Source organism: Pteronotus mesoamericanus, unplaced genomic scaffold, assembly GCF_021234165.1.
Source record: "Pteronotus mesoamericanus isolate MK-2021 breed Mesoamerican mustached bat unplaced genomic scaffold, CSHL_Meso_final contig_182, whole genome shotgun sequence".
In the NCBI taxonomy this organism is placed as follows: domain Eukaryota; kingdom Metazoa; phylum Chordata; class Mammalia; order Chiroptera; family Mormoopidae; genus Pteronotus; species Pteronotus mesoamericanus.
The window spans coordinates 19,259,796-19,287,729 of NW_026555078.1; the positions used below are offsets into that span (position 1 = coordinate 19,259,796).

At 49.0% G+C, this 27,934-nt stretch overlaps 1 protein-coding gene across 2 annotated transcripts in view; it reads left to right on the forward strand.

The window, feature by feature from the left end:
• Window positions 1-27,934, forward strand: part of DPF3 (double PHD fingers 3) — a 240,227-nt gene that overhangs the window by 125,075 nt on the left and 87,218 nt on the right. For both annotated transcript variants that reach the window (XR_008528628.1, XM_054567332.1), the window contains exons 4-6: window positions 12,530-12,657; window positions 18,780-18,875; window positions 26,237-26,315. Coding sequence is in view for 1 of the 2 variants with exons in the window: in XM_054567332.1 (XP_054423307.1) it covers window positions 12,530-12,657; window positions 18,780-18,875; window positions 26,237-26,315 (303 nt within the window). In the remaining variant the exon portion in view is untranslated. The remainder of the gene's footprint in view (window positions 1-12,529; window positions 12,658-18,779; window positions 18,876-26,236; window positions 26,316-27,934) is intronic.

The window sequence follows — 27,934 nt, forward strand, 5'->3', positions numbered from 1 at the left end:
TAAAATGCACCTGAGAGATGGTTGGAATTCCTTCAGTCATAAATGTCAGATACTCAGATCAAACCAGCCTACCGAAAAAATAGAAGTTGGTTTGAGTAACAGTAAATCCCGGCGTTGACTAGTTTCAGTCATAGCGGAATCCAGGGGCTCAGGCATTGTGGTGAGGGCTCTGTGTGGCTCTTTATTTCCACCTTTAAACTCTTCTTTTCATGGGGCAGGCAAGGTAGCCACCAGCAGCCCCAGACTCAGCACTTGTCACCCCAGCAGAAAGGCAAGTCTGCTTCGGTGGCTGTGCTGGAGAGGTCCCTGGATGGACTGATTAGCTGGCTGGGTTTATGTCCATCCCGCCAATCACTGCCCCCCAGGGGATGGGGCAACCTGATTGAACCATCATCATTATCACCAGTGTCTAAACAGCACACTCATTTACAAAGCCCTTTACAAAGCATTTTCATTTATATCACTTCATTGGTCCTTACCGCCTGGGAGGCAGAGAGGGAAAGAAGGGGTAAGAGTGGTGTATAAGCCCATTTTATAGGCCTGGGAAATCAGTCTGCGGATAAAGTTAAGGAGAGTTCACTGCGCTGCTCACTTATCTGAGATCTGGCAGTCTCACTGAGTTCTCCTTAGTGGGACTGAGGCAAGAAGCTCCTTAACAGTGTCTTGTCCTTCCACCTGTAGCCATTTACATTGGACACCCTGGACTCCCAGTGGCTGAATAGGGAGCAGCTGGGGTTACAGCTGGCTTTGGACTGTAGGCCCACCTACGGCAAGTGCCGGGAGGGAAAAGGAAGAACCCTCGGGCTGGTGGTTTGCTGTAGCCGCGTGTCCACCAGCGCATGGTGTTGACACGAAGGTTTTCCTTGGCTTCCACCCTCATGCTTGCGCAGAGGCCCAGGTGGCGGTTCCAGATCTCGGGTGGTAGAAGGCCAGCCCCTGAGGTGGCCAGAGTCCTGTGGGTAGGAGGCCCCTCTCGGAAAGATAGCGCCAGCCTCCATGAGGACAGGCCCTCAGGTGCAGCCATATTCCAAGGTGCGTAAAGGACCCAGCTGAGCAGGGCTCACCCGAGGCGGGCTCACCCTGCAGGCCAGTGCTCAGGCTCTGCGGAACAACAGGGAACCCAGAGTGGAGTAAACTTTTCAAATGATGGAGCTTCTCAGGTGAACTTGTTCTCCTTTCTTTAGGTAATCAGGTCTACTACTAAAAACAAAACCCCCAAAACCTTGGGCCAAATGTTTGTCATTTCTGTGTCCTGTGCTGAGTGTACTAACAGGCCGGGCCTGGCCCTCGGCATGTACCACCAGGCCAGTCTGGTACCACCAGGCCAGTCTGCGACTGCAGGTTGTGAATCAAGATGCCAGGGGAGTGTCTGGGAGAGAACGATAGGGAGCCTAACGAAGCCTCGGGCCTCAGAGCATCAGGGCCCATCTAGAGAATGGGAAGCAGCACAAAGAAATGTATCTCTCTTCCTGGAGGAGACAGGACTGCATTTGGAGTTTTCACACAAGCCAACATTTCAGAAAAGGACCTTCATCCAGGGCCTCAGCTGGCCCATGTGGTACCTTGGAAGAAGGTGCCCCCGTAGGTGGACATTTACAAATTGATGCCCCTGTGGTGGGGTCGTACAGCACAGGTTGGATCTCAGCCCCTGTCAGCGTCTCTGCCCCCATCATTTACAAAACGCAGGCTCCAGCCAAGGGGTTCTTTTCGCTTTTTTGGAGTATGTCCTTCTCAATCACAGGGTCGACGGGGACAGTATTTTTAAATGACTCTCTTGTTTTTATTTTATTTGATTTCGGTTCAAAGAGGACTCGGTTTTCTGGTTGCTACTTTCAGTGTGACTCAGGGCAGAGTCTTTGGTCATAGTCTGTGGGGAACTTGCAGCAAGTTCCTAGTAGGTGTGAACAGTCAGCTGGGTGGATGGATGGAGGCCCATCTTCCCAGGGGTAGAGGAGCAGTTGAAGGAAACAGGGAGAGGCTAGAGATCTGCACTCTTTTACACACTGCAGTGGAATTGGGAATAACCTTTTTGAAGATCAGTGCATAGAACCTGCCAGTATTTAAAAAGCACATGCCTTTTGACCTAAACATTCTGCTGCTAGGAACTTATCCTATAAATAAATATATACTAACAGTGTATAGTGTGGTCCATTGTGGCATTGTTTGTAAGAACAAGGAATGGAAATAACCAGAAGGTTCATTGATAGGGGACCAGTTAAATATATATAGTATATTCATACAATGAAATATTGTTTGGTCTAATAAAGGAATGAGATGATAAGTGGAAAGATGTCCAAGATATATTGTTAAATGGAAAGAAAAAAAAAGCAAATTGCACAAGATTATGTATAATCCTCTATGGGTAAACCTTGCTGAAAATCGATAATCAATTTGTTCATCCTGGGCTGAATTTTTTTAAATTTATGGAAACTGGAAAGACTGAGTTTATGTTGAAAGAAAACCAGTGAATGAACCTGTCAACCCTCGTTGTTCCTCCACCACCCCGCCCCGACAGAACCCCCTATTCTCTCGCCTCCTTTCCAGCCTCCTGGTGTGGGCTCTCCTGAGCTCCCCTTGACAAGCCCCGGGAGTTTAGTTATGTCTGTGACTCTTGGAGCCTCCCTTGGCGCCCCCCTGTCAGCACCCGCATCACCTTGGGGGAGAGGGAGAGGGGTTCAGATTTGTGAGACACAGGGGGCACTGGCTTAGAGCAAAATCGTCCCAAGGCATGAGCTTCCTTCAGTGCCAGACCCTTCCATGGATGATGAGGAGATGCCATAAGCAATTTATCATGCCAATACCCAGCTTGTCCCTCCGGTCTTCCTTTTAGTCCCTGCCTGAGTCTAGTCGGTGGCAGGCAGCTTTCAGCAAGAAAAGCCAGGATGTAATGTGGGTCAGAGTTGTCCTTGACCCCAGGTCTGCAGAGCTGAGAGCTCTGGCAGGAAACCAGGTCAGGGCAAGGGGAGGGGATTTACATTCAGGAATCTTGAGGGACCTTGGAGAAGGTCTGAGGACAGGGCTGCCAACCATCCACTTCTGGCTCAGCCTCCCAAGGCACAGAGATCATCTGCACTGAGGAGACATCGCAGGGCAGGGAGTGGGGAGCCGGATCGCTGCCGTTGTTTTTTCTCCTGGGCAAAACCGTACACGGATGGAGTGCACCCCAGTCCTGCTGTCCTCATTGCCTCTCCGTCACTGGGAATACTCTGACCTGCCTGTGTTTCTTTACTACTTGCTGAACATAAAAAATGCATCTATGTGGGGGTAGCATGGGGCTGAGAGCTGGGGAGAGCTCTTTGGAATTTGAAAGCACTCTCAATGTCCCTGGACCTATGCTTTTCTCACGCCTAACATCACCCCTCTAATCAGTCTTGAATAAATATCTTGCAACCTCCTACTTGCCTGGGCGTCTGAAGGACAACACATACAACATTATTTCTCTCCACTGACTAACAATGGAGTTCAGTGTTCTCGGCAGCTTGCACTTGGCTGCAGAGGCAAATGCAAGGTGTTTCACGGTGCAGCCATCACAATTCATGCAACCTGAAGACCTGGACAAGGGGCCTGGTGCCTGAGAACCGCCTCCCCTGGACCATTTCCCCAAGAATGGAGCTCTGCCCTTGTAAAGGGGGAGCCAAGCTGGCAGGAGAGAAAGGTGGGTAGTAAATATCCACCAGAAGGCGCTGAAGCAGGGCAGATGTTGGGCAAAAGCCAGCTGATGAGAAAAGAGGCCTTTAACTCCCTCCTATTTCCGCCCTTGCTTTTTTTTTTTTGAATGAAGAAAAGAAAAAGGCTGGGAACAAACTTCTACTTGTGTCCCTCTGGATTAAATGCTCAGATCGTCTGCTTGGTTCAATTTAGCATCTTCCAACCCTGGACCTTTTGGTCCCCGTGGTCTGGGGCAGATTTTATCTTTGTTTCAGAGGTTGGGAAACTGTGGCACTGAATTAGGAAGTTAATTTCCCAGGGTATGTCGGTGGCGAAGCCAGGAAAGAACCTGAGGGGAAGGCTGTTGGAACTAGCTCCATGTTGCTCCAGGACCCAGCACACATTCATCCTGTTCTTCCGGACCAACAGGACCTTTGCAACAGATGTTCACTCTGCTCGTAAAATGCACGTACTGAGGCCTTGTAAATCCCTCCGCTCTTGGGGAGCAAGCACGATTCTTTGCCACCCCTTCTAAATTCCAAAGGTGATGGGAAAGAAGGCAGCCAGGGATAAGAGCTCTCGTTCTTTCTCTTGGTCTTTCTTTGGCAGCCACTCAGTGATGGGATAAATGACCAGGGTAATCATGCTCCACCACATGTTGTTGGGGGAACTCGAACAGTAGGGCAGGCACCCTGAGGAGACGGTAGCCTAGGGTGCTCATAAGCAGAGGATGCCACAGCTGGCCAACAAGTTACAGGGACCCTCAGAGGGCGACCCTCAGAGGGCATCCCTCCCGCCCCTCCGCAGGGGCAGTCCAGACAGCCCGATTCCTGTCCTCTTGGGCAGGGATAGAGGCCCGTTTGCTGCCCAGGGTGCAGTGCTCTCCCTATAGCACGGAACTGCCAGAGCTCTACAGATGGGACCAGGCTGCGGCCAACTTCCCCAGCGTTTGAAAACCCTGCATCTTAATTAGTTCCCTACTGCTTTTGTACATGGCCCACATTTTAATAGTCTCCAGGCTTCTTCCGCCATTTGCTCTCCGATGTTCAGCGTGATTTCTCTTCTCCTGAAGACAGTCCCCGACTCCTCAGGCATCCCCCCATCCGGGACCAACTTAAGGGACGCCGATGTGCCAAGCATGTAGCCAGAGATTGATGAGCCTGTCACTTGGCTCCCTCTGCCCCCCTGCCCTCCCCCTCCTGTGTGCTCTTCACAGGGATGAGCCGAGCTGGGGTGGGTGAGATGGGGGGAGGCGAAGGAAGAGACCCGTGGAGCCCCCAGCCAGGTGTGAGCCAATGGACAACGTGACCTTCTCCTGGCCCGCAGAGGAGTCTGGCTGTGTCCTTCCGAGGGAGAAGGACGCTCCAGCTCCCACCCCCATCTGTCAGTGCTTATCTGTCTCTGCGTGGGGGGCGGGGGGGGGTGGTTTGCCTGAGCTTGGTAGGCTGGGAGAATGGATGCCTTCAAGTGCATCAGGGGGAAATGACCAGTCATTTATCTCTTTCCTGCAGTGTCAGAGCCTGCAGCCATCCATCCTGGAGACCTGCAATAGCAGCTTCTTCAGCTCTTGTTGGCTTCATGAGTAGGAGAGTGGGAGACAGGTGGGCAGGCCACTGCAGCCCCTGCTTCATGCCCTTTCATGCCATGACTGTTTATGTATTTTTTGTAACCTTTTTGGCAGCCTGGGGGAAGGAGCTGGGCCTGGGGAGCTGGGCCTGGGCTGCCTTGGCACTGGAAGGTGCCTATTTGAGGGCAGAGGCCCACCCATTTTTTTCATCTGTATCCCCAGTGTCCAGAACATAATACGGTTGGCACATAGTAGGTGGGCAGGAAAGATTAATTAAAGGAATGAAGGAAAGAAAGGTGCCCGGTGTTTGATCTCAAGCTTGGAGAATACGGCTTAGCTCTCATCACCCCCATTTTGCAGATGAGGGAGCCTGAGCCAGAGAAGAGAAGCCGCACTCAGCAGCTGCCCTCCCTTGTGCATCCAGTTTCCAGCCTGGCCGGTGGGGTCCGATCCAGCTTTTCCATCTTGCCTCTCTTTGGTGGGCACTACAGCTGTGCTCTGCAGGGAAAAAAAGACACCAAACAGGGATCACACAGCCTGGAGTTCAGTTCAGACCCCTCCACTCACTGGCTGTGTGATTTGGGGCTGTTCCTAACCACTCTGGCTTTGCTTCTTCATTTGCAACATGCAACATGGCAGCTGCTCTGCTCGCTTCACCGCGTAGTTCCGAGAGTCACGAGGGATGGTGGAGCTGAGGACGTGCAAGTGCAAAGAGGCGCTGCGATGCCCCCTCCACTCTGCACTGCTGGGTGGGCTGAGGGGCTTGCTGCCAGCTCTGTTCCTGTCCCCAGCAGCCGTGGTGCACTTGTTGCAGACAGCTCTGCCCAGCTGGAAGAGTGTGTGCTCTCTGGCCCTGATAACAATGTATCTTGCCTTGGAGTTTTTTTAAAGGCTCAAGTCTGGTACTTTCTGTGCCAAGGAGAGAAAACCTGGCATCTGGTTATGGGATCCACCTTTAAGCGGAGGTCACTGCCAATCTGAGAGATACAGACAAATTCTGAGATGTTGTTACAGGTACTGGGCGTGTAGGCTCAAGGTCACGACTAGCTTGACCATAATGGCTTAACTTTGATCATGTATAAATGGGTATGCACCTGATACATACAACAATATTTAAGAAAAGAGTTTGTGTTTTTTTTTCCCGTGTCTCAAGGGAATGCGTCTCTGTGGTTCTGACCTCTTGTCACCTTACAGGTGGCTGGGTAGGTATGGCAGGGTGTGTAGACCAGAGGCCATTTGGGGAGTGATCAACCCTCATGGTGTGTGGCTTCTTAAACAATTGATAACAAGGGCCTGACGGGTGCAGGCTGGGTGATCGGCCCTCACTGTGAACCTTATCTATTTTGAGCTTTTTGAATCACGAAACAGGGAGTCACACGCAGCCAAGAAAATGGCACCCCTGAGGAATGAGCAGATGGGTTCCCAGGCCTGCCACCATCTCAGGAAATGTGGACTTTGGTTACCCCTCAGCCTCTCCCCTTGTAGGGTGAGAGATAACAGTACTCCCCCCGCCCCCATTTCTCTCCCCATGAGTCTGATGGAGATAAATGAAATAATGATTCTTAAGCTCCTTGCTCCTTGGTGTAAGTCGATGTATAAATCCAAGGAAATACGATGAGCTTAACTCCTCAACATAATAAGCATCCAAAGAGAAAACTGAACATTTGTATTTTTAAAGAAAAACTAGAGGCAGGTTAAAAAAAAAAATCTAAGCACTCATGATGTAGCAGGATTGTCTTCCATTGTCTGTGAGATTTCTCCCTCCCTTTTGCACCATAACTCTATCTCCAGGCCCCTGCCTCAGAGAGAGCTTGTGATGGATGGACGGATGGATGTGCCTTGTCGGGTGTTTCACCGCGATTTCCCTTGGGGCAGTCTGTCTGTTGGCAGAGCACAGTCTCCCGAAAGATGGTATCTCTTGCAAACTCGACAGCTAACAGACAGCTTCTCTCTTTGTATATTTCCCCAAAGAAGAACTGTCTTAATCTGTTTTTTATATGGCATATTTTATTATAATCCATATATGACTTGCAGGTTCCCAGTCCTCCACCCTGAGCCAAAAACAATGTGTGAAGGAGTCAGAGGCTCCATGAGCCTGTGACATCCAGGCGCTTGCATTTTTAAATGACCTGGGATTTAATTACTCACTGTGCTCCCATGTTGCACTTTCGGGCTCATCTTGCCCTCATCCTGTTAATGAGCTCAGTGGCTCCAACAACCCAGTGGAAGCTTTGCTTTTGGTGCACTGGGTGACAGGCTTAGGGCACCTGTGTCCAAAGCCTGTGGCTTTGATCTCCATCCAAGAGGATGCTGCTGTGTCCACAGCCCTGGGGAGAAAGAAGCAAGCCAGTGCTCCTCACTGGTGATTTTCTTTCTTTGCTTTTATTTGTGCTTTTCCTTTTTCTTTTTTAAAAAAGACTATCTGTGCTTCAATCCTTGTTTGTCTAAGAGGTTTTTTCTTATTTGGAAACCGATTTGCTTCGGTTTGCACAGAAGCTGTCTCTGGTGTGATGGATCGTGCTGGAAGTCACCCAAGGAGTATCTCTGTTCCCAATTAGAAGTGGAGGCAGAGCTGCTTACAGGGTCCCAGGGAGGCGGCTGGCTTGGGTGACAGCTGCTGCCGCTCTGGAGAGAGTAACGATCCGTGGGTTTATATCCATGTGTATAAAATCAGGCTAATTTAAAGATGAATTATGTGTGTGTTTTGGACCATTTTCTCTTAATGTTAAAGGTTTGATGGCTCCTGTCAGTTTATGTGGTCCCTAAATTTGTGTGAGGTTCAAAATGAGTGCACTTTTAAAGAATTACTAAATTCTACATCCAGATGAGATGTATTAGAATAAAACTGAATCAATGAAATCCCTCAGAACTCAACAGGGAGAGTGTGTAGGACAGACATTGTGCACGAGCTTGGGCCTGTTACCTTCTTTTCCTCTTCCGTCTGGAACCTCTGTGTTCAGGAGCCAGAGAATGTACCCTGTGCTGGTTTGTTGCGAGGGCACCAGCTAGCATGTTACTCTGACCTTGCAAACCTTACCCATAGTGCTTTGAAACCAGGGTTTGCCAGTGGTCAGCTAGAATGCTGTCTTAGAATGGCTGTCGGCCAGGTATTACTCAGGCAACATTAAGAACCGTTTTTAATGTTTTTCCTTTTTGGGGAAGCAAATCACAGTAAACATTACTTTGAATGCTATAAATCTGCACTAATGCAATAGCCACTAGCTACATGTGCCCACTCAATACTTGAAATGTAGCTAATATGAGTTGAGATGTTCTGTAAGGGTAAAACACACCAGACTTAATGCAAATAAAAGAATGTAAAATATTGCATTAATATTTTATATTGATTATGTGGTGAAGTGATAATATTTGGATAAATTGGGTTGGAGACAAACAACATAGTATTAAGATTAATTGCATCTGTTCTTTTTAAAATGTGGCTACTGAAAAGTTTAAAATTATATACGTGGTTGCATTATATTTCTGTTGGACAGCACTGCTGTACCATTAAAATCAGATCATTCAAACTTTGACAGGAATAACATAACACTTATAGGGCACTTAGAACATCCCAGGCTCTTTACATGTATGATCTAATTTTGAATCCTAAGTTTTGAATAGAAAAACAAAAACAAACATTTGATAAGCCTAATTTTTTACTCCGTTTCTCACACTAGTTATTTTTGTGGACTATTTTAGGTTTTTTTTAATGTAGTGTATTAACTTGTTAATTCTCACCCAATACTATGAAATAGATGCTATGATCATACCTACTTGACACAAAAGAAAGTGGAAACTTAGAAGTTTAACTAACAAGGGTTTGACTGTAGCGCAGTCTGAAAGCAGAACTTCTGTGAGCCAATTAAATATCTTGGCAGTTAGGCAAGAATGATGCCACTGAATTTCTCTGTGACCTTGGGAAGGTCTCCTTATCTATCTGTGTTCCACTTTCCTCATTAAGCGATTGGACTCGAGATGCTCTTGGAGGTTCCTTCTAGTTCTTTGCATGTAGGGAGTCCATTTCACTGTCCCCAGTTTGGTTTTCCTTTCCCTCTTGATTTTTCTGCTGTGCCCATCTGGTAAGGACCAGCAGACCAAAAGAATAGATTGAATTAAGGGAAAGCAGGGTGGAAGAGTATTTAGTATAGGAGTAAAAAAGAGCAGGAGAAGGAAGAGGAGGAAGTTCAATCGATGAAAAATTGGGTGTGGTCAATACTGCGGTGGCAGAGTGAACACCACGTGGGGGTACTCAGGCAGAGCAGAGCCCAGAACTGTGACATAACCTGCCCGCAACCTCAGCAAAGGTCTGCCTTTTCTCCCGAAATGTGAAAACTATGGAGAGAGCCTGGGAATGCAAGGAAAATGTACGAAGGATTGGAAGAAGACTTTCCAAGGAAGGACCAAAGGAAAGCAAGGTGAAGTCTGTACTATACAATTTAGAGATTAGGTGAATGGGTGCTGGAGGCAGATTGGGGTCAAAGCTAGACCTCACGCTTTATCAGCTGTGTGATATTGAGCAAGTTCTGCACCTCCCCAAGCTGCGTGTTTGCATCTGTAAAGTGGGACAACTGCTTACCTCTTGAGTGGTAGGCGATATCAAGCAATACACACTGCTGCGTTTTGAATGTTCACTGTGTGCCAAGCACCTTGCATGTACACAAACATATGAACGGCCATTATAAGGGTGCATTAAGTCGAGATCTTGTCATGATCCTAATAGCATCTAAAAAGATCATTTGCTTGCGTTCTCATCCTACTGTGTTACTTTCTATGAAGTTACTTCTCAAAGCCTCCTAGGTGACTCATTGATAAAATAAGAGGATTAAAGCAGATGACCTGTAAGGGTTTTTTTTAGTTCAAAATGTGCAATTCTGGAAATAGGATTAATTTAGTGTTATAAAGGCTAAGGGGATACTAAAATATGAATTTCAAATGTATATTTGAGCGATTATTTTAGGTTTGAGGGATGGTGACCAGCTGTTGTCTTTTGACGAAGGATTGGATGAAGGGGCACACTTTAATTGTTTTAGACTCGACATTTGGAAGCCTTTTCTGATTTGGGAGGAGGAATAATATGTCATCAGAGCAGGCTCTGAAGTTGCACGCTCTGAACTCATTAAAGCAAACAGTTGACTTTTTCTGATACTCAACTTCAGTGTAACTTCACACAGGCCTTCCATGATCCTGTGATCTGAAGTAGAACCCCCACCTTATTTTTCCTTCATGGCTTTTACTAGAATTTGTAATTGTATATTTATTTTGTATGTAGTACGTTGTTTTCCTCCATAGTTCTTACTCCAATTTGTAGTTGCACATTTATTTTGTATTTAGTGTTTAATGTCTGTCTCTGTGGACTGTAAACTACCTAAGGGCCAGCCAGGACTGTCTTTTATTTGGTTGTCCTCCTGTGTACCCAGTCCCAGCACAGCAGTTGTCGCGCAGCAGGTGCTCAGTAAATATTTGTTGAATGAATAGATGGATGGATGAGCTTCAGAGGAGGTTGGTTGGTGGTATTGCTCCTTGGTGGAGTTGGATCCTCTGCTTGCCTTTTTTGGTACGAGAAATCCTAAAGACCTTGTCTTTCAAGGAACTTTACATACTGCTTCTCCTTTCCACCTCCTCCTTTTTCTGGCGGCTGGTCACCATGGATGTGTGTTTCTTCAGTTTTAATGGGATGCTGAGTGCCCAGTCCTGGCGGACTGGTCAGCCTGCATCTGCTTCTGGTGGGGATGGAAGGGGTAGGCATAGTTCCATTTGAGTCAGGATAAAGCCTGGTGGAGCAGGACTTGATTGAGCTGGTTATTTCCGTTTGCTTCCCCAGAACCACTCTTGGTCCTTTTTCATACTGTCCTGGGCTCCAGGAAGTTGACGTCAGTGGGTTGCATCAACAAGGATCTCTTGCTCTCCGACGTCTGGTTGAGGTTGGCCAGTGGGAGGGCAGGGCAGGAAGCTGAGGATGGGAGGAAAGAGAGGCTGGGCTGTGTGGCTCCATGCTCCATGCTCTGCCCTGGGGGGCTCTCTGCTGCAAGCTGTGGCTCCTGGCTGGGAGCTCTTTGTGCTGGCGTTCCCTCCACATTCTTGCAGATACTCCCTCTCTGTTCCTCCAGGAATAGCAGTGGTAATGGTGGCGCCCCACTGTTTAGTTCCCTGGGGTGCATTCCCTGTTGTTCCCTTACTTCTGCCCACACCTCTGTAAGTACTCTCTACACTAATCCCCCATACAGATGGGCCATTCATTTTCTGAGACTGTTTTCCAGGACACCATTCTCCCATATCCTTGCCCCCATTTTATCTGATACAGGTTAGGGACCACATATCTAATTGTCAGAGGGGCAGTAGGTACGGGGTCGGAGGAGAGGTTGGAGGACTATTTTGTGATAAATCCAAATATGATCACTTGTGCCTGAGGTTTCTGTTTTTAATGAAACAAATAAACAACAACAAAAAAACCCCCTCCTTTGGGTTAGCAGTCTGGGGACATGCTGAGAAAGGGGTTCGGCTTTTCGCTGGTCCCTCTCCTGGGCACGCCAGCTCTGGCTGCCACTGCTCGCTGGCCCCGTAACCTCACGCCCCAGGTCGTCGGCCAAACTCCTGATGTCTTCAGAAGAAAGGCCCTGGTGTGCAGAGTGGGGCCTGTGAGGCATCTGTGCCTGCCCTTTCTCTTCCAAAGGCTTTCGAGGCCTTCGCTTCCCTGGTGAGTTGTTAAGAACAGCCTCTCTGAGGTTGAAATGGCTTTTCGTGGAGCAAACGAGAGCTGGCCAGCTCACATGGCCGAGGGGAGGTCACAGAGTTGCCAAACAAGGGCTGGGCTAGAGGGAGAGAATACGGAGCCCCAAGGCTAGCATTGGTGTACTGCTTTTGAGTTTTCAAAGAACTTAGTGTAAAGGAGCCCATTTTTACCTCACAAAACAGCCATGTGGGGTGCTTGGCATTGTTATACTCATTTTGTAGATGCAAGTAAGGGCTCTGGGGTTCGTGCACCTTGCCCAAAGTCACAGGGCTGGAGAGGGGCCGCTGGACTGAGACGCCAGCCATCTGGCCCCGTGTCCATCTGGCGCCCTTGCTGTTCTACCTCTGCCACCCCTTAGGGAGCAGGCAGGGCTGGGATCTATCTCTGAGATGGTGAGCTGGAGTCGGAGCAGGTGGACCCAACTCCAGTGTCCTGTTCCACTTGATGGAGAGCACAGGCGGCCTCGAGTCCTACCCCGGACTCCAGGAACTCTGGTTCCTGCATGTGCTCGAGGGCCGTTTCTCCTGCCCCTCCTGTCCCTGCTTCTAGTGGCCTGACGCTGCTTTTCTGTCCTTGTATTTCAGAAGTGGAGCTGCCCCTGAAGAAGGATGGGTTCACCTCGGAGAGCACCACACTAGAAGCCTTGCTTCGAGGGGAAGGGGTTGAGAAGAAGGTGGATGCTAGAGAGGAGGAGAGCATCCAGGAAATACAGGTATTTCTGTGCCCACCGGGGGCGGAGGGCACCGCTGGAGCGTCACCGTGCTGCTTCCAGAACCGCGCCCCCAGCATGGGCGCTCTTCTTAAGGGCCAGGCTGCACCTCAGCCTCCCTCGTGGTGCCGCTGCCGGGAAGCTGGAAGATTCTTTTCTGATTTTAACTCTCACAGAAGATGTCGTTGTTCCTCTCAAATCCACTTCTCTTCCCTGCTCTCCCCATTTATGTACTTAGAATGTATCTTGGGGGCTAGCTGTGTGCCAGGCGTGGTGTTAGGTCCTGGGGGCACGGCGGGGAGCAAAACAGGTGGAGTCCCCACCCCCCGTGGAGTGAACAACCCGGAGTCCCTGCTTTAAACCTCAGAGTTGTCTGCATTAGCTGGTGCTGAGGGAGTCCCCCGCCGCCTGTCCGGCCCCCCCCGCCCCCCCGCCCCGGCCTCACACCCAGTCCTCACTATAGTTCACTTAGTTCTTTCCCAGCACCACTCGTCCTTCAAGGCCAGTTTGGAAGTCACTTTCTAAGCAGAGTTGGTGGCTCCTGTCCCCCGCAAGGCTCTCATCAAGCAAGATTATAATGGCGTGCTCTGACCATTCCTTATCTATTTGTCTTGAATCCCCATTGTTGAGTATAATGATTGGCACAGAGTATTGTAATAATGTTAAATAATACAAATAATAAATAATAGTAATAATGATATGATTAAAATTACATTGTATTTATATTAAATTTATATTTTATATTTTGTTATACATGATATATTACATATTTATTAATTTTACACCTGATTTAATATTCATATATTAATTTGTTGACATTATAATTAAATTAAAGCAGTTGAATGTTTGGTTTGCTTCGTAAGTACTACCAGTCTTTTGAGTTGTGTCAAGTCAGGGGATATGTTGACACACTCAACATTGACCATTGTACCCTTGGGCCTTGCACGTGTCCAGCAGACTTAGATCCCAAGAGGTGTTGAATGAATCAGTGAGTCTCCTCACCTTCTCTGCCCTTCGTGTGTTCAGATGAATGCGCAAGTCTTTGCCATTTAGTTGTCACAACATGGCTTATAGTTGTTTCTTCCTTGACTCCGCAGAGCTACAGCCCTTGCACAGATCCCTATTAACCATCACTTTTCTTTGTCTGACACACCTTGGAGTGATCTTCGATGCCTGTCTTTCTCTCGCACTGAACATCCAATTCATCAGGAACCCTGTCGACTGTGCCCGCAACATAAATCCAGAGCGTAGCCCCTTCGCACCACATCCACTGCTACTACGCGGGACCAAGCCAGTCTCATCTCCTGTCTGAACTGTTGGGATTGCTCTCTAAGTGGTCCCCCCTGCTAATGGCTGGGAGGAACCCTTTTAAAATTTAAGTCAGATCCTGTCATTCCTCTGCTTAAAACGCTGCAAGGACCCCTGTTCTCCCCGAGTGAAAGTCAAGGGCCTCTTACCGCCCTCTTTCCCCTCTCTTTCCCATTCTCACTCTGCTTCAGGCACACTGACCTCTTTGCGCTGCTTCTGGAACAGGCCCAGTACACCCCTGCCTCTGGGCCTTGTTTCTGGCTGTGTCTCTGCTAGTGGAGTCCTTCCCAAACATCTGTTTTTTTCCACTCCCTCACCTTCTCCAAGTTTTCGCTTCCGTCTCCCCTTTCCTCTGAGGGGTACGTATCCTGACCACTGTATGTGCTACCGCGCCTGGTGCCCTGCCGCCCCCCAGTGCTCCACGTTCTCTTACTCTGCTTTTCTTTCCCCACAGCCCTTATCATTACCTAGTGGGCTTTGTTTATTTTCTGTTTTCTTCCAGTAGACTGTAAACTCCTCAAGAGCAGGAGTCTTTGTCTTGTTCACTAATCTGTCTCAAGCATCCCAGTAGCGCCTGGCACACAATGAATTTTTACTGAGAGTGTGTGTGAGTGAACAGGTCCCTGAGTGGTCCCATTCCCAGTCCTTCCCCTCTGCGGCACTGCCTACTTTCTGAGCTGGCCTTTCATCCTGAAACAAAGTTCTGCTTGTGTCACCCCCTTGCTAAAAAACTTAGCTGAAACATGTTTTGTTTCCTACTAAATAAATCCAAAATGATGAGTGTACCCTTCCCAGGCCTCTTCTCTGCTCCTAACCTAGTTTTCAGGCTTATTCCCCAGTACCCCGGTACTACCTCTGCTCTTCAGCCCTCTTCCTGCTGTGCCTTTGGTCATGCTGTGTCCTTTATTGAAGTACCTTTCTTCCATCTCCCTGTGTACCAAGTCCATCCATCTTTTAGGATTAGCTCCAGTGTAACCTTCCCCATGAAGCCTTTCTTGATCCCCTCATAGCAAGAGGGTCTGTTCTTACCTCTGGCATTTTAGGGTATCTAGTAATTTTTTTTCCCTTTTGCTCTTTATTTATTATCCTCCATTTGTGGGTTTTCAGTTCTTTGAAGTCAACATGTGTCACATCTGTATTGCCTAGTACATTTTTCTAATTTAGTATAATGTGACTGAATCAGTGAATGGGACAGAACCATTGCCCAGAAGCCTTGATGCTTTAACGCCCTTTCCCTTTAAAGCCTTTTCCCTTTAAAGCTGACGGTGGGTTTGAGCTCTTCTCAGGCAGCATTGGGCCAGTCTGTGGGTTGTCATTGTGGAATCATCATCACCGTCATCGGTGATGTCAGCTGAGTGCCTTCTGTATGCAGAGTACAGGGGCTCCCATCTCCTGGGCCAGGACTCTAAGCCAAATGAGCTTAACATGTTTGTAGTAAATGGACAGTTTTGTTGATTTTTTCCATTCATTCATTCAGCCAAAGTTGATTGAGTGCCTCCCCTGGGCAGGCACTGTGCTAGGTTCTAGGGAGAGAGAGAAACCAGGAGAGACCTATCCTCTCTGCTCGTACTTATAGTCTGGTATGACATATAGACAGAAAGCAAGTAAACCCATAGAATAGTTGCGTTTCAGGATCAGTGCCATGAAAAGAACAGAGTATGAAGATTCAATATAAGAGAAGGAACAGATGCTAGGGTGTGTCTTAAGGGACACAGGAATTTAACCTTAGTCCTGTGTGATGAGAAGGAGCCAGCAAAGTGAGGCTTTTAATCAAGAACTTTCTGGGCAGGGGAACAGTCTGAGCTCCTCGTTGTGTGAAGAGAACAGACAGAGTCCCCTGTGGCTGGAGCGCAGTGTGGGGGAGGGCGGGAGAAGGGCCCCCGCTGCAGCGGGGCCAGGCCACTCCAGCCTCCCAAGACATCGAAGAGGCTCTTGGTTTCAGGAAGCCTTATGGAGAGTTTTAATCTGGGCAGTCAATTTGTGTTTCACCAAGATAGACCCCTCGTCCCCTCGTGGAGAGGACACTGGGTCCTGGGCCAGTAGTAGAAGGAGGGAAATCAGGAGCTTTCTACAGTGTTCCAGGCCAGAGATAATGGAATCTTTAAAAGGAATTAAAAAAAAAAAAAATAACACAACCACAAGCCATTGTTAACACCACCATAAAAACTGTTTAGAGTAACAGGGAGAAAGTTATTTTAAAATGTGTTTATTTCCCAGATAATGTCCTTGGACAGGAATGCAGGCGTGTTACTGGAGGATCAGCTCTATCTCTAGTGGGACACCTCTGCCCTTCACTCCTCATACAGGATACCCCCTCTTCCTGTGCCCTGAATGCGACCTTTGTTTGTTAGGAACTCTTGCCTCCTCCAGAGTTCTGTAGAGAGGTTTCTGGTGTCAGGACCTTGTTGCAGGAAATGCAGACACGCTGGGGAGGCGGCCATCACGTCTGAGGCCTGGGGCACACACAAGAGTATCTAGAGACACAGAGAAGCTGATGGGAAGGCGGGGGGTCGGGGGCTGCGGTAAAAGTCAGTTTACTCTGTGTGGCACTTCGGTGGACCACCTCAGCTGCCTTCACCAGTCTTTCTTTTTGCAACCTAGTGTCCATATTGCAGGTGATAAATATTTTCATAATGGAAAATGAGGGGAGTCAGAATTGTACTGAGGTGCTAGAGGCAGTGACCTTTAAAATCGAGGCACTTAGAAGTTAGCATGGTTAAATGCCTTCAAGATCCAGAAAGTTTGCAAGATGACTGTACGAATAGTCACAACAGTTGTAATAACTACATCTTTTCACAGAGGCTACAGAGCGTTTGACTAGTCCTAGTCTTGGCTTGACTTTCTCTCATGTTCCCACTTACTGGTCTAGAAGCCAAGAAACAGGGAAGCTAGGAGGCTTGCCCTGGACCCACACCAGCGTTTCCTAGCCGTAGGCCAGAGGTCGTGTCCAGCAGAAAATGCTTCTCCATTAGATGGCTAAGGTTGGCCCAGAGACTCATAAGTGCTGTCTGCTGATGGCTTCCCAAATAAACCTAGTAGGGAACCAGAGACAAATTTACTAGCCCTGTTTTGAGTTCTTTGGGAGGGTTTGGTAACTAACAGCATCCTGTGGCTGGAACAGAATTCTCTGATGAGAAGGCAGTGGGAGAAGGTCAGTGGTAACTTAACTCCTGCGCTTTCTGCTCGGAGGACAGACCAGAGGCATTGCCCAGGAGGCCACTGGAACAGGGATGGTGATATTGGATATCAGTGTGGTGCGTGCTGCTTTTGAAGCCTTTTCATAGCTGTGTGATCGTCACACAAATCACCACAGAGTGGGTGCCATTATCCTGTATAACATGGGGCCCGCTCACTTTCGTAGCCTCATCTTATGCCAGCCTCTTCCTGAGCCACTGAGCTCTGGCCACATTGGCCTTTTTTCTGCTCCCTGGACAAGTCATGTTCCTCTCCCCGCCTCAGGGAGTTTGTTCATGCTGTTCCCCCTGCCTAGAGTACTTTCCTTTCTGCCTTCTCCCTGTCCCCATTCCCGGGCTAGTCTTTTTTCTCCTTTGCAGCTCAACTTTCTTAGGTCACTTTTTCAGGTAAGCCCTATCTGACCCTCAGATTAAATTTCCTTCTGTTACCCTCTAAGAGCAGCTTGAACTTGCTCGTCACTGTTTATATAGCAGTTGTAATTATGTGGTTATCTATGTTGTTTAAATCTGTCCTGCCTTCACTAGACTTTCCAAAGCTATTTGGAGCCTGGACTGGAGCCATTCTGTGGCTTGTCTAGCATGGCACCTGCTATGTAGCCAGCACTAGACAAATGTTTGTTGGTTGAATGAGTGAATGAGTTTCTGTTTTTATAATTAGGGGAACAGGCTCATAAAGAAACCCCCAGGGCTCCTGACATGGAGTCCACTGAGTTCCATGCTTTCTCGCCCCTCCTTCCGTTCCAGGAGCTGGGTCATCTGCCACAATTTCTTACCCTTCCCTTATACCTAGAGGTACACACCTCCCTCCCCTCCGTCAAAGGGAGCGAAGTGCTCAGGTCCCCACAGGAAGGGTGTTCCACAACACAGCTTGGCATCTTGAGACAAGGGCTGAAAAACAAGTGGGAAACTCTGAGCTGATGAGTCTGGCCTTGCTTTGGTTATGGATTTGCTGGGTGATCTTGAGAAGTCAAACGTGCTTTCACCCTCAGTTTACCCACCTGCAAAATGAAAGTGGGATTCTCTCCTATGGTATGATGCATAGAGCAGTCGGAGGGAGAGAATTAAATTTATGATCTTTAAACTCCATTACAAGTAATGCTCTGTAATGAAAAGAAATCCTTTTTTTCTTAAACAACAATGGGTGATTATGAAAAACGCATTAATGTCATAATCTGGTCAGATGAACAGGAAGTTACTTGTTTTTATCAAACAGGGCAGGGTTCCAGCACAGCAGGGGAAGGAGAAACCTATTCTCATATTTAGGAACAAAAGGAAAATCACATTAAAGAAAGTTTTGACAAAACATCTTAGGTCCACATAGGAAATTGCTCCTACCAGAGTATTTTCTTTTTAGAAAACCCTCCTTGGTCACAAGGAGTTGTAAAAGGCCAGTGTTCTGGGAGGACCTGGCTGGAAGGAGCCTAGGGGTTTGAGAGAGAGTTGGACTCGCTGAGCCCTCAGACCCTGGGCAGCGTCTCTGGAGCCCTGCTTCCCAAGGAGCGGCAGCATCTCCACTTTGTTAAAACGCAGCAACAAAATGGAATGTCCCTCAAATTACCCTCAATAGTTACCTTTCTTTGCATTTTATTTCTTACCCCCCTCTTGATTTTCTTGTCATTTCAGAGAGTTTTGGAAAATGATGAAAATGTAGAAGAAGGAAATGAAGAAGAGGATTTAGAAGAGGATATTCCTAAGCGAAAGAACAGGACCAGAGGACGGGTAAGCTGGGGTGCCAGGAGAGTGAGCGTGGTCGGGGAGGCTGAGGTGGCGCAGAGCTCTGGTCCCCAGATTCGAAGTCCCACTGCACCATGTCCGTGGGCTTTCGTGCAGAATACCCCGAGTGGAAAAGCCCAGAAGGGCTCTGAGCTTAGATGATAGCCTGTAACAGTTTAGAGCTGGCAAGAGAGAGCAGAGGCAGACGGTGCCCCGCGGGGGCAGAGGGTTTGGGAGAGGTTGGAGCCGGGATCAGGGTGACGGTGGAGGACAAGGAAGACGGGACAGCTGTTCCTGTTGTTTGCTCTTAAAAGAAGGCTGGAAGTTTCCTGTCCTTGGGGGTGCCCCAGAGTGACAGGGTCAGGGCGCCCACTTTGGGGTGTGTTTTATTAGGCAGAGAGTAGAACCACAAGCGACGGTCCCCAAGCAGGTACGGCCTGCACTTTGGAGGCTGGTGGTCACGGAACGTGGCAAGAAAATGCCGGAAGCCCAGGGAATGGCAGAGGGGAAGCCTGCGGTGGAAGAAATAAAAATATCAGAATGGCTCTTGAGGGGAGGGAACCAAACCAGGGTGGTGGTCGCAGGTATTCTGATTGGTCCCCTGGAGCCCTCATGTTCAAGCCCAAAGGGGCTTTCTGTGGTCAGTGATAGGGGTCTGCAGGGGCGTCTGACAAAAACCAGGTGGAGAGTGTCTTCTGGGGCCAAATGGCTGCTTTTCTTTAGAAAATTAACTCTCTTAGTCCTGTCTGGCTCCTTGAGGCTCTAGGCAGGACCCGTACTTTTTTCATGGACAAGGGCTAATCCTGGGTGTCCAGAGAATTTGGATCTAGTGATAATTATGGAGTACCTCCCTATCCCTGTGGTTCTTTTGCCTTGGTACGATATGTAGCCAAATCACCAGGAAAGCCTATCAGAATGCAGATTCCCGGGACCCAGGCTCGAAGTTCTGACTTAGGAGGTCTGAGAAGAGGCCTGGAAAGCTCTATCATGCCCCAGTTTCTAGGTCACTGGTACAGGCGGCCCAGCTCTGCCCACACTGTGCTGCGTCGCTCCAGACCTGCTGACGGGCGGTGGACTCTTGGTCTGCCGGGGCAGGTGGCCCTCTGAGGCTGCGTGCCCTCTGCTGTTGGCACCCAGCATTCGTGGTGCCGACCATTTTGACAATCTCTTTCTTCTATCCTCTCTCTTTTTGTTCGTTAGCATGTTTTATATTTTATGTGTGAAATGTTTGAAAGCAAATACATCAGTGTATATCTCTAACATCACTATCATCCCCAATAAAAAGAATAGCTATTCTGAGATCCACTACCCACTCCCTGATCATTTCTCCCTGATTCCCTAAAAAAATGCCTTTGGCAGTTGTTTTGTTTGAAACCTAAGCCCCTTGGATTCTACAACATACCTTTTCTTTGCTATACCCTGCGAGAGAGAGAGAGAGAGAGAGAGAGAGAGAGAGAGAGAGAGAGAGAGAGACGCGCAGAGAGGCTCTCTCTCTCTCTCTCGCACTCTCTCTCTCTCTCTTTCCATGCCATTTATTTGTTGAAGAAGTTGGGTGGTTGGTCTTAAAAGAGCTTTTCCCATCCTAGGCTTGGCAGACTGATGGTATTTGAAGTGTTCCTCTGTCCTCTTTAGTTCCTGAAAACTGGTGGTTTGATTAGAGGCTTCATTGGATTCAGGATATTTATGTGTGCATAAGTATTTTTTTTGGTGGGACAAGAATCTGTCGTAGGTGTGATGTCTGCTTCTTATTGTATCACATTAGGAGGCATATGTTGTCTGGTTGTTCTGTTTCCGGTGGTGGTAAAATTGATAGGTGGTTTTGGATGTTGTGAGCCTGTCCCTTCTTACTCTCGTAAAGTTCTCCCTTGAGTTTTCACCTAATTGTTTAGCATTGATGAACTTGTGTAGGCTCATGAGTTCATTGGAGGTTACAAAATAATGATTATTTAATTCTATCATGAAAGGAGGCTTTAGAATGCAGAGTTCCCTGAGCTTTTTGTGAACTTCCAAGAACTATGTATCACCTCCAACCCTGCTTCCTTTCCTTCCCTCCCCTTGGCCCAAACCAAACTTGTGGGAGTAGATTGTGGAAGGAGAATGGTCTTCACACCTTCTCCGTTCCCAGCCTAAACATAGATGATTGAACTTGCAGTCAGTAAGTATGAATGGGGGAGTCTTTGTAAGAACATAAGCGGTAGCAGCAGCAACCATTTTTACTTACTCTCCACCAGGCAATATGATAAGGCACTTTACAGTAAGAGCTGCCACATAGAGAGCCATAACTGTGTTCTTCATACTTCATTCACTGCACTGGCTACATGCAGCTACTGCGCACTTAAAATGTTGCTAGTTCAAATTGAAATGTGCTGTAAATGTAAAATGCACACCAGATTTCAAAGACATAGTATGAAACGAATGCAGAACATCTCCTTCATATTCAATATTTTTATAATGATTGCATATTGAAATGATAATATTTTGGCTATATTGGGTTAAGTAAAACATATTATTAAAATTATTTGCACCTGTTTCTATTTCTACTCTTTTTCTTTAAAAAAAATGTGTCTGCTGGAAAATTTGAGATGATGTGTGGCTTGTGTTATATTTGTGTCGTCCAGCATTGCTTATTTCACTCCCATGGATTGGCATTATTATTTCCAGAGAGGTTAAGTAACTTGCTCGAGGTCATCCCACCCAGTAAGGAAGATGGCAAGATCTGGACATAGGTCTGTGCTTTTTCCACGGAGTCGTGCATGGCCCTATCTCCAGCATGTGGCCAATGACCACTTTTTGGAATGAAATACTGAATGACAGAAGTCATTTCAGCTTGGTGGGAGCCGAGAGAGGACCTGGACACACTGACACGGCTGGGTGGGGCCTAGACCAGCTCCGGGCCCATGCTGACCGTGGTGCTGTTGAATGCTGCACATTGTGCAGTGACATTGTGGGCATGTCACCCATGGTGGGAGCCATGGGAAGACCCAGAAGAGTGTGGGGGAGCCTGCCTGGGCTGGACTAAGGGCACGAGGCTGCTCAACGAAGCCTCCCTTTAGCATGGTATATTCAAGCTGGTGTAGGGCGTGCATCTCAGTGCCTGTCCTCTGGACTCAGCATCTGTGTCACCTAGGAGATTGTTAGAAGTGCAGCACCCACACCTCATCCTGCATGGACTGAATCAGAGTCTGCACTTCAGTAAGGCCCCCAGGTGCTTTGTGTGCTCACTGAGGCAGCCAGGCCTAGGGTAGAGTTCACAAGAACAGCCTTTGGGTGAATTAGGAAACCTGTGACCTTAACCAAATTATATACATGTACTCTGGGCCTCAGTTTCTTCATCATTAAAATGGGAGCAATAGTACATAGCCAATTTAGAGTGTTTAATAAAGACTAAATGTCATGAGGAGGGTGCAAGCAAAGGGAACAACAACTCTCTGAGTTCTGACAATGGAGATTCCCATGGGGTGAAAGAAATTCAGACCCAACAGTTAATGAGTGTGTTTGGTAACTTTAGTCCAAGAAATCCAGGTTCTTTAAAATTGACAAAATTCTTGTGAGTCATCCATGTGAGTATTATGGGTCAGTCAATCAGTAAGTATTTATTGATGCATTGTGGGGTAGTCCAGTGCTTCGCAGACTTTAATGTGCCTACAAAGTACCTCGCGATCAGTAGGTCTGGGGGGTGGGGATTGGGATCTTGCCCGGTTAACACGCTCCACAGTGGAGTCAGTGCTGCTGATCTGAGGACCACACCTTAAATAGCAATGAGATAGAGCAGTGGTTCTCAACATTTTTTTTCTTTTCTTTTTTTTTTTTTTAGTCTCAGGAATTCTTTACTTAAAAATAACTGAGAGCTCTCCAAAAGCTATTGTTACGGTAGGTTACAACTAGCGATACTTGCCATATTAGAAATTAAAACAAAAAATGTGAAACTTAAGAATACGTAAGCACACAGAGTGATGACCTCGTCGTGTCATGTAGTCTCTGTAAAACTCCACTCTGCACCTGTGAGAGAATGAGAGCGAAAAATTTCACATGACATTTAGTACTATTATGAAAACAGTTTTGACATTGCAGCTCCCCTGAAAGGGTCTCAGGGACCCCCAGTGATCCCTGGACCACTATTAGAGAACAGCTGGTAGAGAGAAACTAGCTCTCTGTGCCTGTTGCAGTCGAGGGTCTTTTAATTACAGCAGAGTCAACAGCTCAAGCAAAAGTGGGAGGTATTTGAAAAGCTGCTGGGCCATTGCTCCAACTTTGAGCAATCTTCCAAGATTCAAGCCTTAGCAAGGGCAAGAGAGAGGCAGGAATTTAAGATTGGGAAAGACTAAAGCACCTAGTAAGTTTCTGGCCTCCACTTCTCCTTCCTTCATTGTCCTCTTGCAAGACTACTTTTTCTGCTGCTCTGTGCACATGCCCCCAGAGTTTCTGAACTGGCGGGTCCCTAGTTCAAGTGGCCTGTGCTAACTAGGACCGCTGTTTCCCCATTCCAAGTTCTTTGGAACTAGAATCTGATTTTTCCGGCTTAGGTCAGGCATCCACTCCTGAGCCAGCCAGTCATCTGCAGCCAGGGGAGCCAGGCCATGTGGTACAGTTGTGGCTGTCCTGGGCAGCCACTGTGTGAATGGAGATGGAGTGGAGTGGGGTGGGCAGTTCTCAGGGAGGGGGAGTTGGGTTTTTTGGGGTAGTTAGTTTCAAAGTTTTCTATAACAGTTTGAAAGACCTTAGTCCTGCTTCTTCTACTGGCTCTATGACTGTGCACAAGTTATGAACCCTCCCTGGGTCTGTTTCATCAAGTGCCATATGGGAATAATATAATTTGCTCTCTTAGGTACTGTATGAATTAATTGAACTAATATATGTGAAAGAGCTGTGGATGCTCGTGCCCAGGATAGTGCTAAGTGTTGGGCATGCGTAATAAAGTACGAAATACATCTTTGCTTTCAAGGATGCTGGAATTAAGTTGAGGACAACATGCTAATAGCCATGATACGATGAGAAAGCAGCAGGCTTCAGAGTGTGCACTAACCAAATGCAGTGAGAGTTCAGAGCAGAGAGAGAGCTCAGCCTGGGCAAGGAGGGAAGTAGTTTGCTGAGCACTTCCTGCAGACAGAGCACTGTCCCCTGCGGTTTCACACACCCTGTGTTCTTTCTCAGCAGCTCTGCAGCAGAGGTGCTGCTGTGCCAGTCTTCCAGTTAAGAAAGATAAGGCTTAGGGACATAACTTGTCCAAAGATGCATGGCTAGTGTTTAAACCGCGTCTGACTTTAAAGCCAAGGCTGTTTTTACTCCTCAGAGTGGCAAGGAGAAGGTTCTTGGGGGGGTGGGATGTAGCAGGGCTAGGGCATGGGTCAGATGGGGGTGGGCAGGGAGGCTGATCTGTGACGGGGACCATTAAAAAGCAAAGGCGTGGACATAGCGTGAGCTTGAGGTGAACCTCAGGGGATTGGCATTAGATCACCATCGGATGTACCGGTGGGCTTTAGATGGCAATGAATGACCATAGGTTCCTGTCCTCCACTGCTTTTCTCTAATTATCTAGGAGTCATGCAGGATGGATTGGGTAGGGCAATGTGGAGGTAGAACCCCACCTTGCAGTTGAGGAAACTGAGGTGCAAGGGAGAATGTGGGAGCCTGTGGTCACCCTGCTGGTCAGACCTGCAGAACGAGATGAAACCCTGGCTCCCTCCCCTTTGCGTTGGCTGGAGCTCTGTGCTCCCAGTTCCGCACAGCTCCTCCTTGCCCCTGGCGGGGTGTTTAGTCGCCCAGAGCCCCTCCTGAGTCTGCTGTTGCCTCGGCATTCTGCCCGACTCGCTCTCACCTGCTGCAAGGCGACTGTGACAGGGCTGTGGGCTGCACATGCCAAGCTGTCCCTGGCTTCCCTGAGGGAGCATGGGGGTGGGGGGACAAGGGCAGCTGAGGGGAAACAGGCTGGGTGTCATGGGTGCCCTGGGGTGACTGCCAGTACACCTCACAGCTTCCTCTTTGGGTCAGCTCTGAGTAGTGCGGGTGGGGGGAGGGGGTGCTGGCTGATGGGTGTATGTGCAGGAGTCAGGCTTGGAGGGAAAGAGCAGTGGAGAGAGGGAAAGAGGGAGGTGGGATTTCGTAATTCGTTTTGGGAGACAAGCTGAGGAAGGTGATGGAGGTGGTGACTTGCCAGGTGGTGTTGATTGTGAAGGCGGGGGCCGGGGGGCAGCGGCGGCAGAGAGAATATGAGAGTATCTGAGGCTTTTTGACCCTAAAGTCCCCAGGGCTCCTTTTCCAGGCCAGGCCCCTAGGATGTCCCCATTTTCCCTGCACCCCAGGTTGCTGCCATGTTTTATTTCTCATCAGTTCTGTCTTTCTCTCTGTCCCCAAAGACCCCAGCAGGCCCTGTCCTTGGTTGGGAGCTCACTGCTACTAATTACCAGAGAATGACCCTGAGGAGGCTAGGGTGCTACACACGTGACCAGAGTGGGACTTACAAAGGTTTAAAAATAAACCTGGCTGCATTCTTGCAGCTACTGTCCCGGGGCTGCTGAGCTGCCAGTTCCCTCTCTAGCTGGTCTCTTCTGTCCTCAGAGGGAGAGCTCACCTCACCCCTGCCCAGGTCATGGTGACCCTTTCCGGTGTTGTATACAGGGTGGCGGTGTCAGTAGTCCAATGTCGGGAGCCCATGAGCAGTGAGGGTTTCTGTCGCTGGCTGGAGGCTCAAGGCAGACCCCACACGGTGGCCTTGGCTGAAACCCACCCCTGTGGAGCCAGCTGAGCAGGGGAGGGGAGCTCCTCACGTTTCCCGGGCTCATGCCCTGCACCCCGATGCCAAGCCTGGCTGGCTCTTGAGAGACTTGAGTGGAGGAGTGGAACAAAGGAGCTTGGGCTGATAACTGTAATTATGCTAGTTGCTCCAATACGCCCATCATCTGGTCAGCTGCAGGGAGCAGGCTGCCATCCACATTGGGTATCAACAAAGCTGGAATGCTTAGGGGTTGGAGGACGAGGTCCTATTAGCAACAGGGGAGCATGAAAGTTTGGTTAGTGGAGGCTTTGCTGTGAACCTGTCCTGAGTTAATTCCTGGCTCCACACTTAGTAGCTGAGTGACCTTAGGCAAGCTCCTTACCCTCTCTAATTGCCTCAGGCTCCTGATCAGCTAAACAGCTGATAGTAGTACCTCCCCCAGAAGCTGTGAGTAGCTGAGCGATTTGGGGCAGGTTACCTAACTCCTGTGGGTCTCGGTTTCCTAACCTGTACTGTGGGGTGGGTATTGGGACAGATGTGATGGAAGTTGAATGAGGAGATGCAGGTGAGGCACTCAGGGCCTCCCAGAGGACATGCTCAGGAACTGTGGTGATACCAGAATAACACGCATCGTGATCCCCCAATGTCTCCCCAGGCCCGTGGCTCTGCCGGTGGCAGGAGGAGGCATGACCCCGCCTCTCAGGAAGACCACGACAAACCTTATGTCTGTGACAGTAAGTACAGGCGATGCCGCCTTCCTTCTGCCCCTTCCCTGCCCCACCATTCCCTGAGCCTCCCTGGCTGGCAGTCCCCAGCCTCGGGGTTGCTGGCCCCCCGCTCCGGGGCCTGCGCTCGCAGCTCGCATGCCTGCCCTGCGCCACAGTCGCCACCTCCTTGTGCCCTCTGCCCCAGGTTTCTGCGCGGGGAGAGCAAGCGGGGAGGCCCCTCGCCTTGGGCGCCGCACTCCTCCCCGGCAGCACCCTTCTTTGTATCTTTCCTCCGGCTCTCTTCTCTTTCACTCTGTCTCCTTAAGATGCACCCCCTATGTCTTAGTCGATTTCAGAGATTTACAAACAAAAGCATAACTCAGAATCCTCCAACAAACGTACTTGGTTCCTGTGGCTTTCTTTTTATATTTGTTTCCCTTTAACTTCCTTTTCTTTGTCTTTCTCCTGTCCTATGTAGGGCAAGTTCTGAATCTTCCTCTGATGATGACTTAGTTATTAAATGGCCTGCGATCCATCTCCAGCCTTTCTTGATTGATTCAGAAACATCTTTTGGACAAGCGGCTGCCTGGCTCCTGAGTTGAGGGTCCGCAGACAGAGCTGGGGAGGGCTGAGGGAGAGAGCGCGAGAGCAGTGCAGTGGGTGGACCTCCAGAAACCTCCAGCTTTGGGGGGCTTTGCCGTCAGCTGCAGAGCTTTTGTCCTCCTCACCTACCAGAGCATTGGGTGGTGGGTTTGAAGCCTTGGCCCTTGTTATCTTCTCACTGTTTTGGGCACGATCTGCGCATGCCGTGGCCAGGGCAGCCCTCAGAGCCGCGCGCCCTCACTGCCCTCCCTGCCCTCCCTGCCCACCTGCTGTTCTCTGAGGGTGCTGAGCTCCGCCCCAGGACAGAAGGGGCCGCGGGGGGCCGGCAGCACAGTGGCTGAGGCAGGGCCCTGGCGCAGTGACCCCTTCGGGCGCCCTGCCTGTCTTGCTGGTATCTGCAGGCTTTGCAAAAGCAGGGTGAGGACTGGGGAGATTGGGCTCAGGTGCCGTTTCAGGCTGGTGGCCATTTTCTCTCCTTTTCTCTGGCCTCTTGACTTTAAAAATTTGTTCTGTGCCTTGTGGGATGACAGCTGGTTGGAGAAGATTTTGCTAGAAGACCTCAAACTCCATGACTCCCATTTGGCTGCTTAATGCACTGTGCAGATGACATGCCTGAGACAACTACAGGTACCACCCCCATCCCAAAGCAGTTCCATTTTAGGATGAGAGAGCAGGGTGTGGGGTCTGATCCGATCGTTCTTGCCATACCAGGAGGTACCTGGCTTGGCCTGGTCTCCCTTCCTGAATGGGGTTCACATAAACCTACGCAGGCTGGCCCGGGGAGACGGGCCTGGGCTGTGGACGGTCCTTGAGACCTCCACAGAACAGGCTCTCCGACGGGAGCTGGAGCAGCTCAGCTCCCAAGAATGCCAGCAGCTGCTCCGGGACTGGGGCTTTGCCTCTTGATTCCTCTTTTAAAAAGCTTTATTTTTATTATGTGATTTTTCTGCTACCCTAGATAATGGAATCACTGCCCCTCTCACTGGATTCTCAGCCAGTAATAATCCCCTGTATTTCCAGGCAAGCCGGGTGCACCCTCTGTC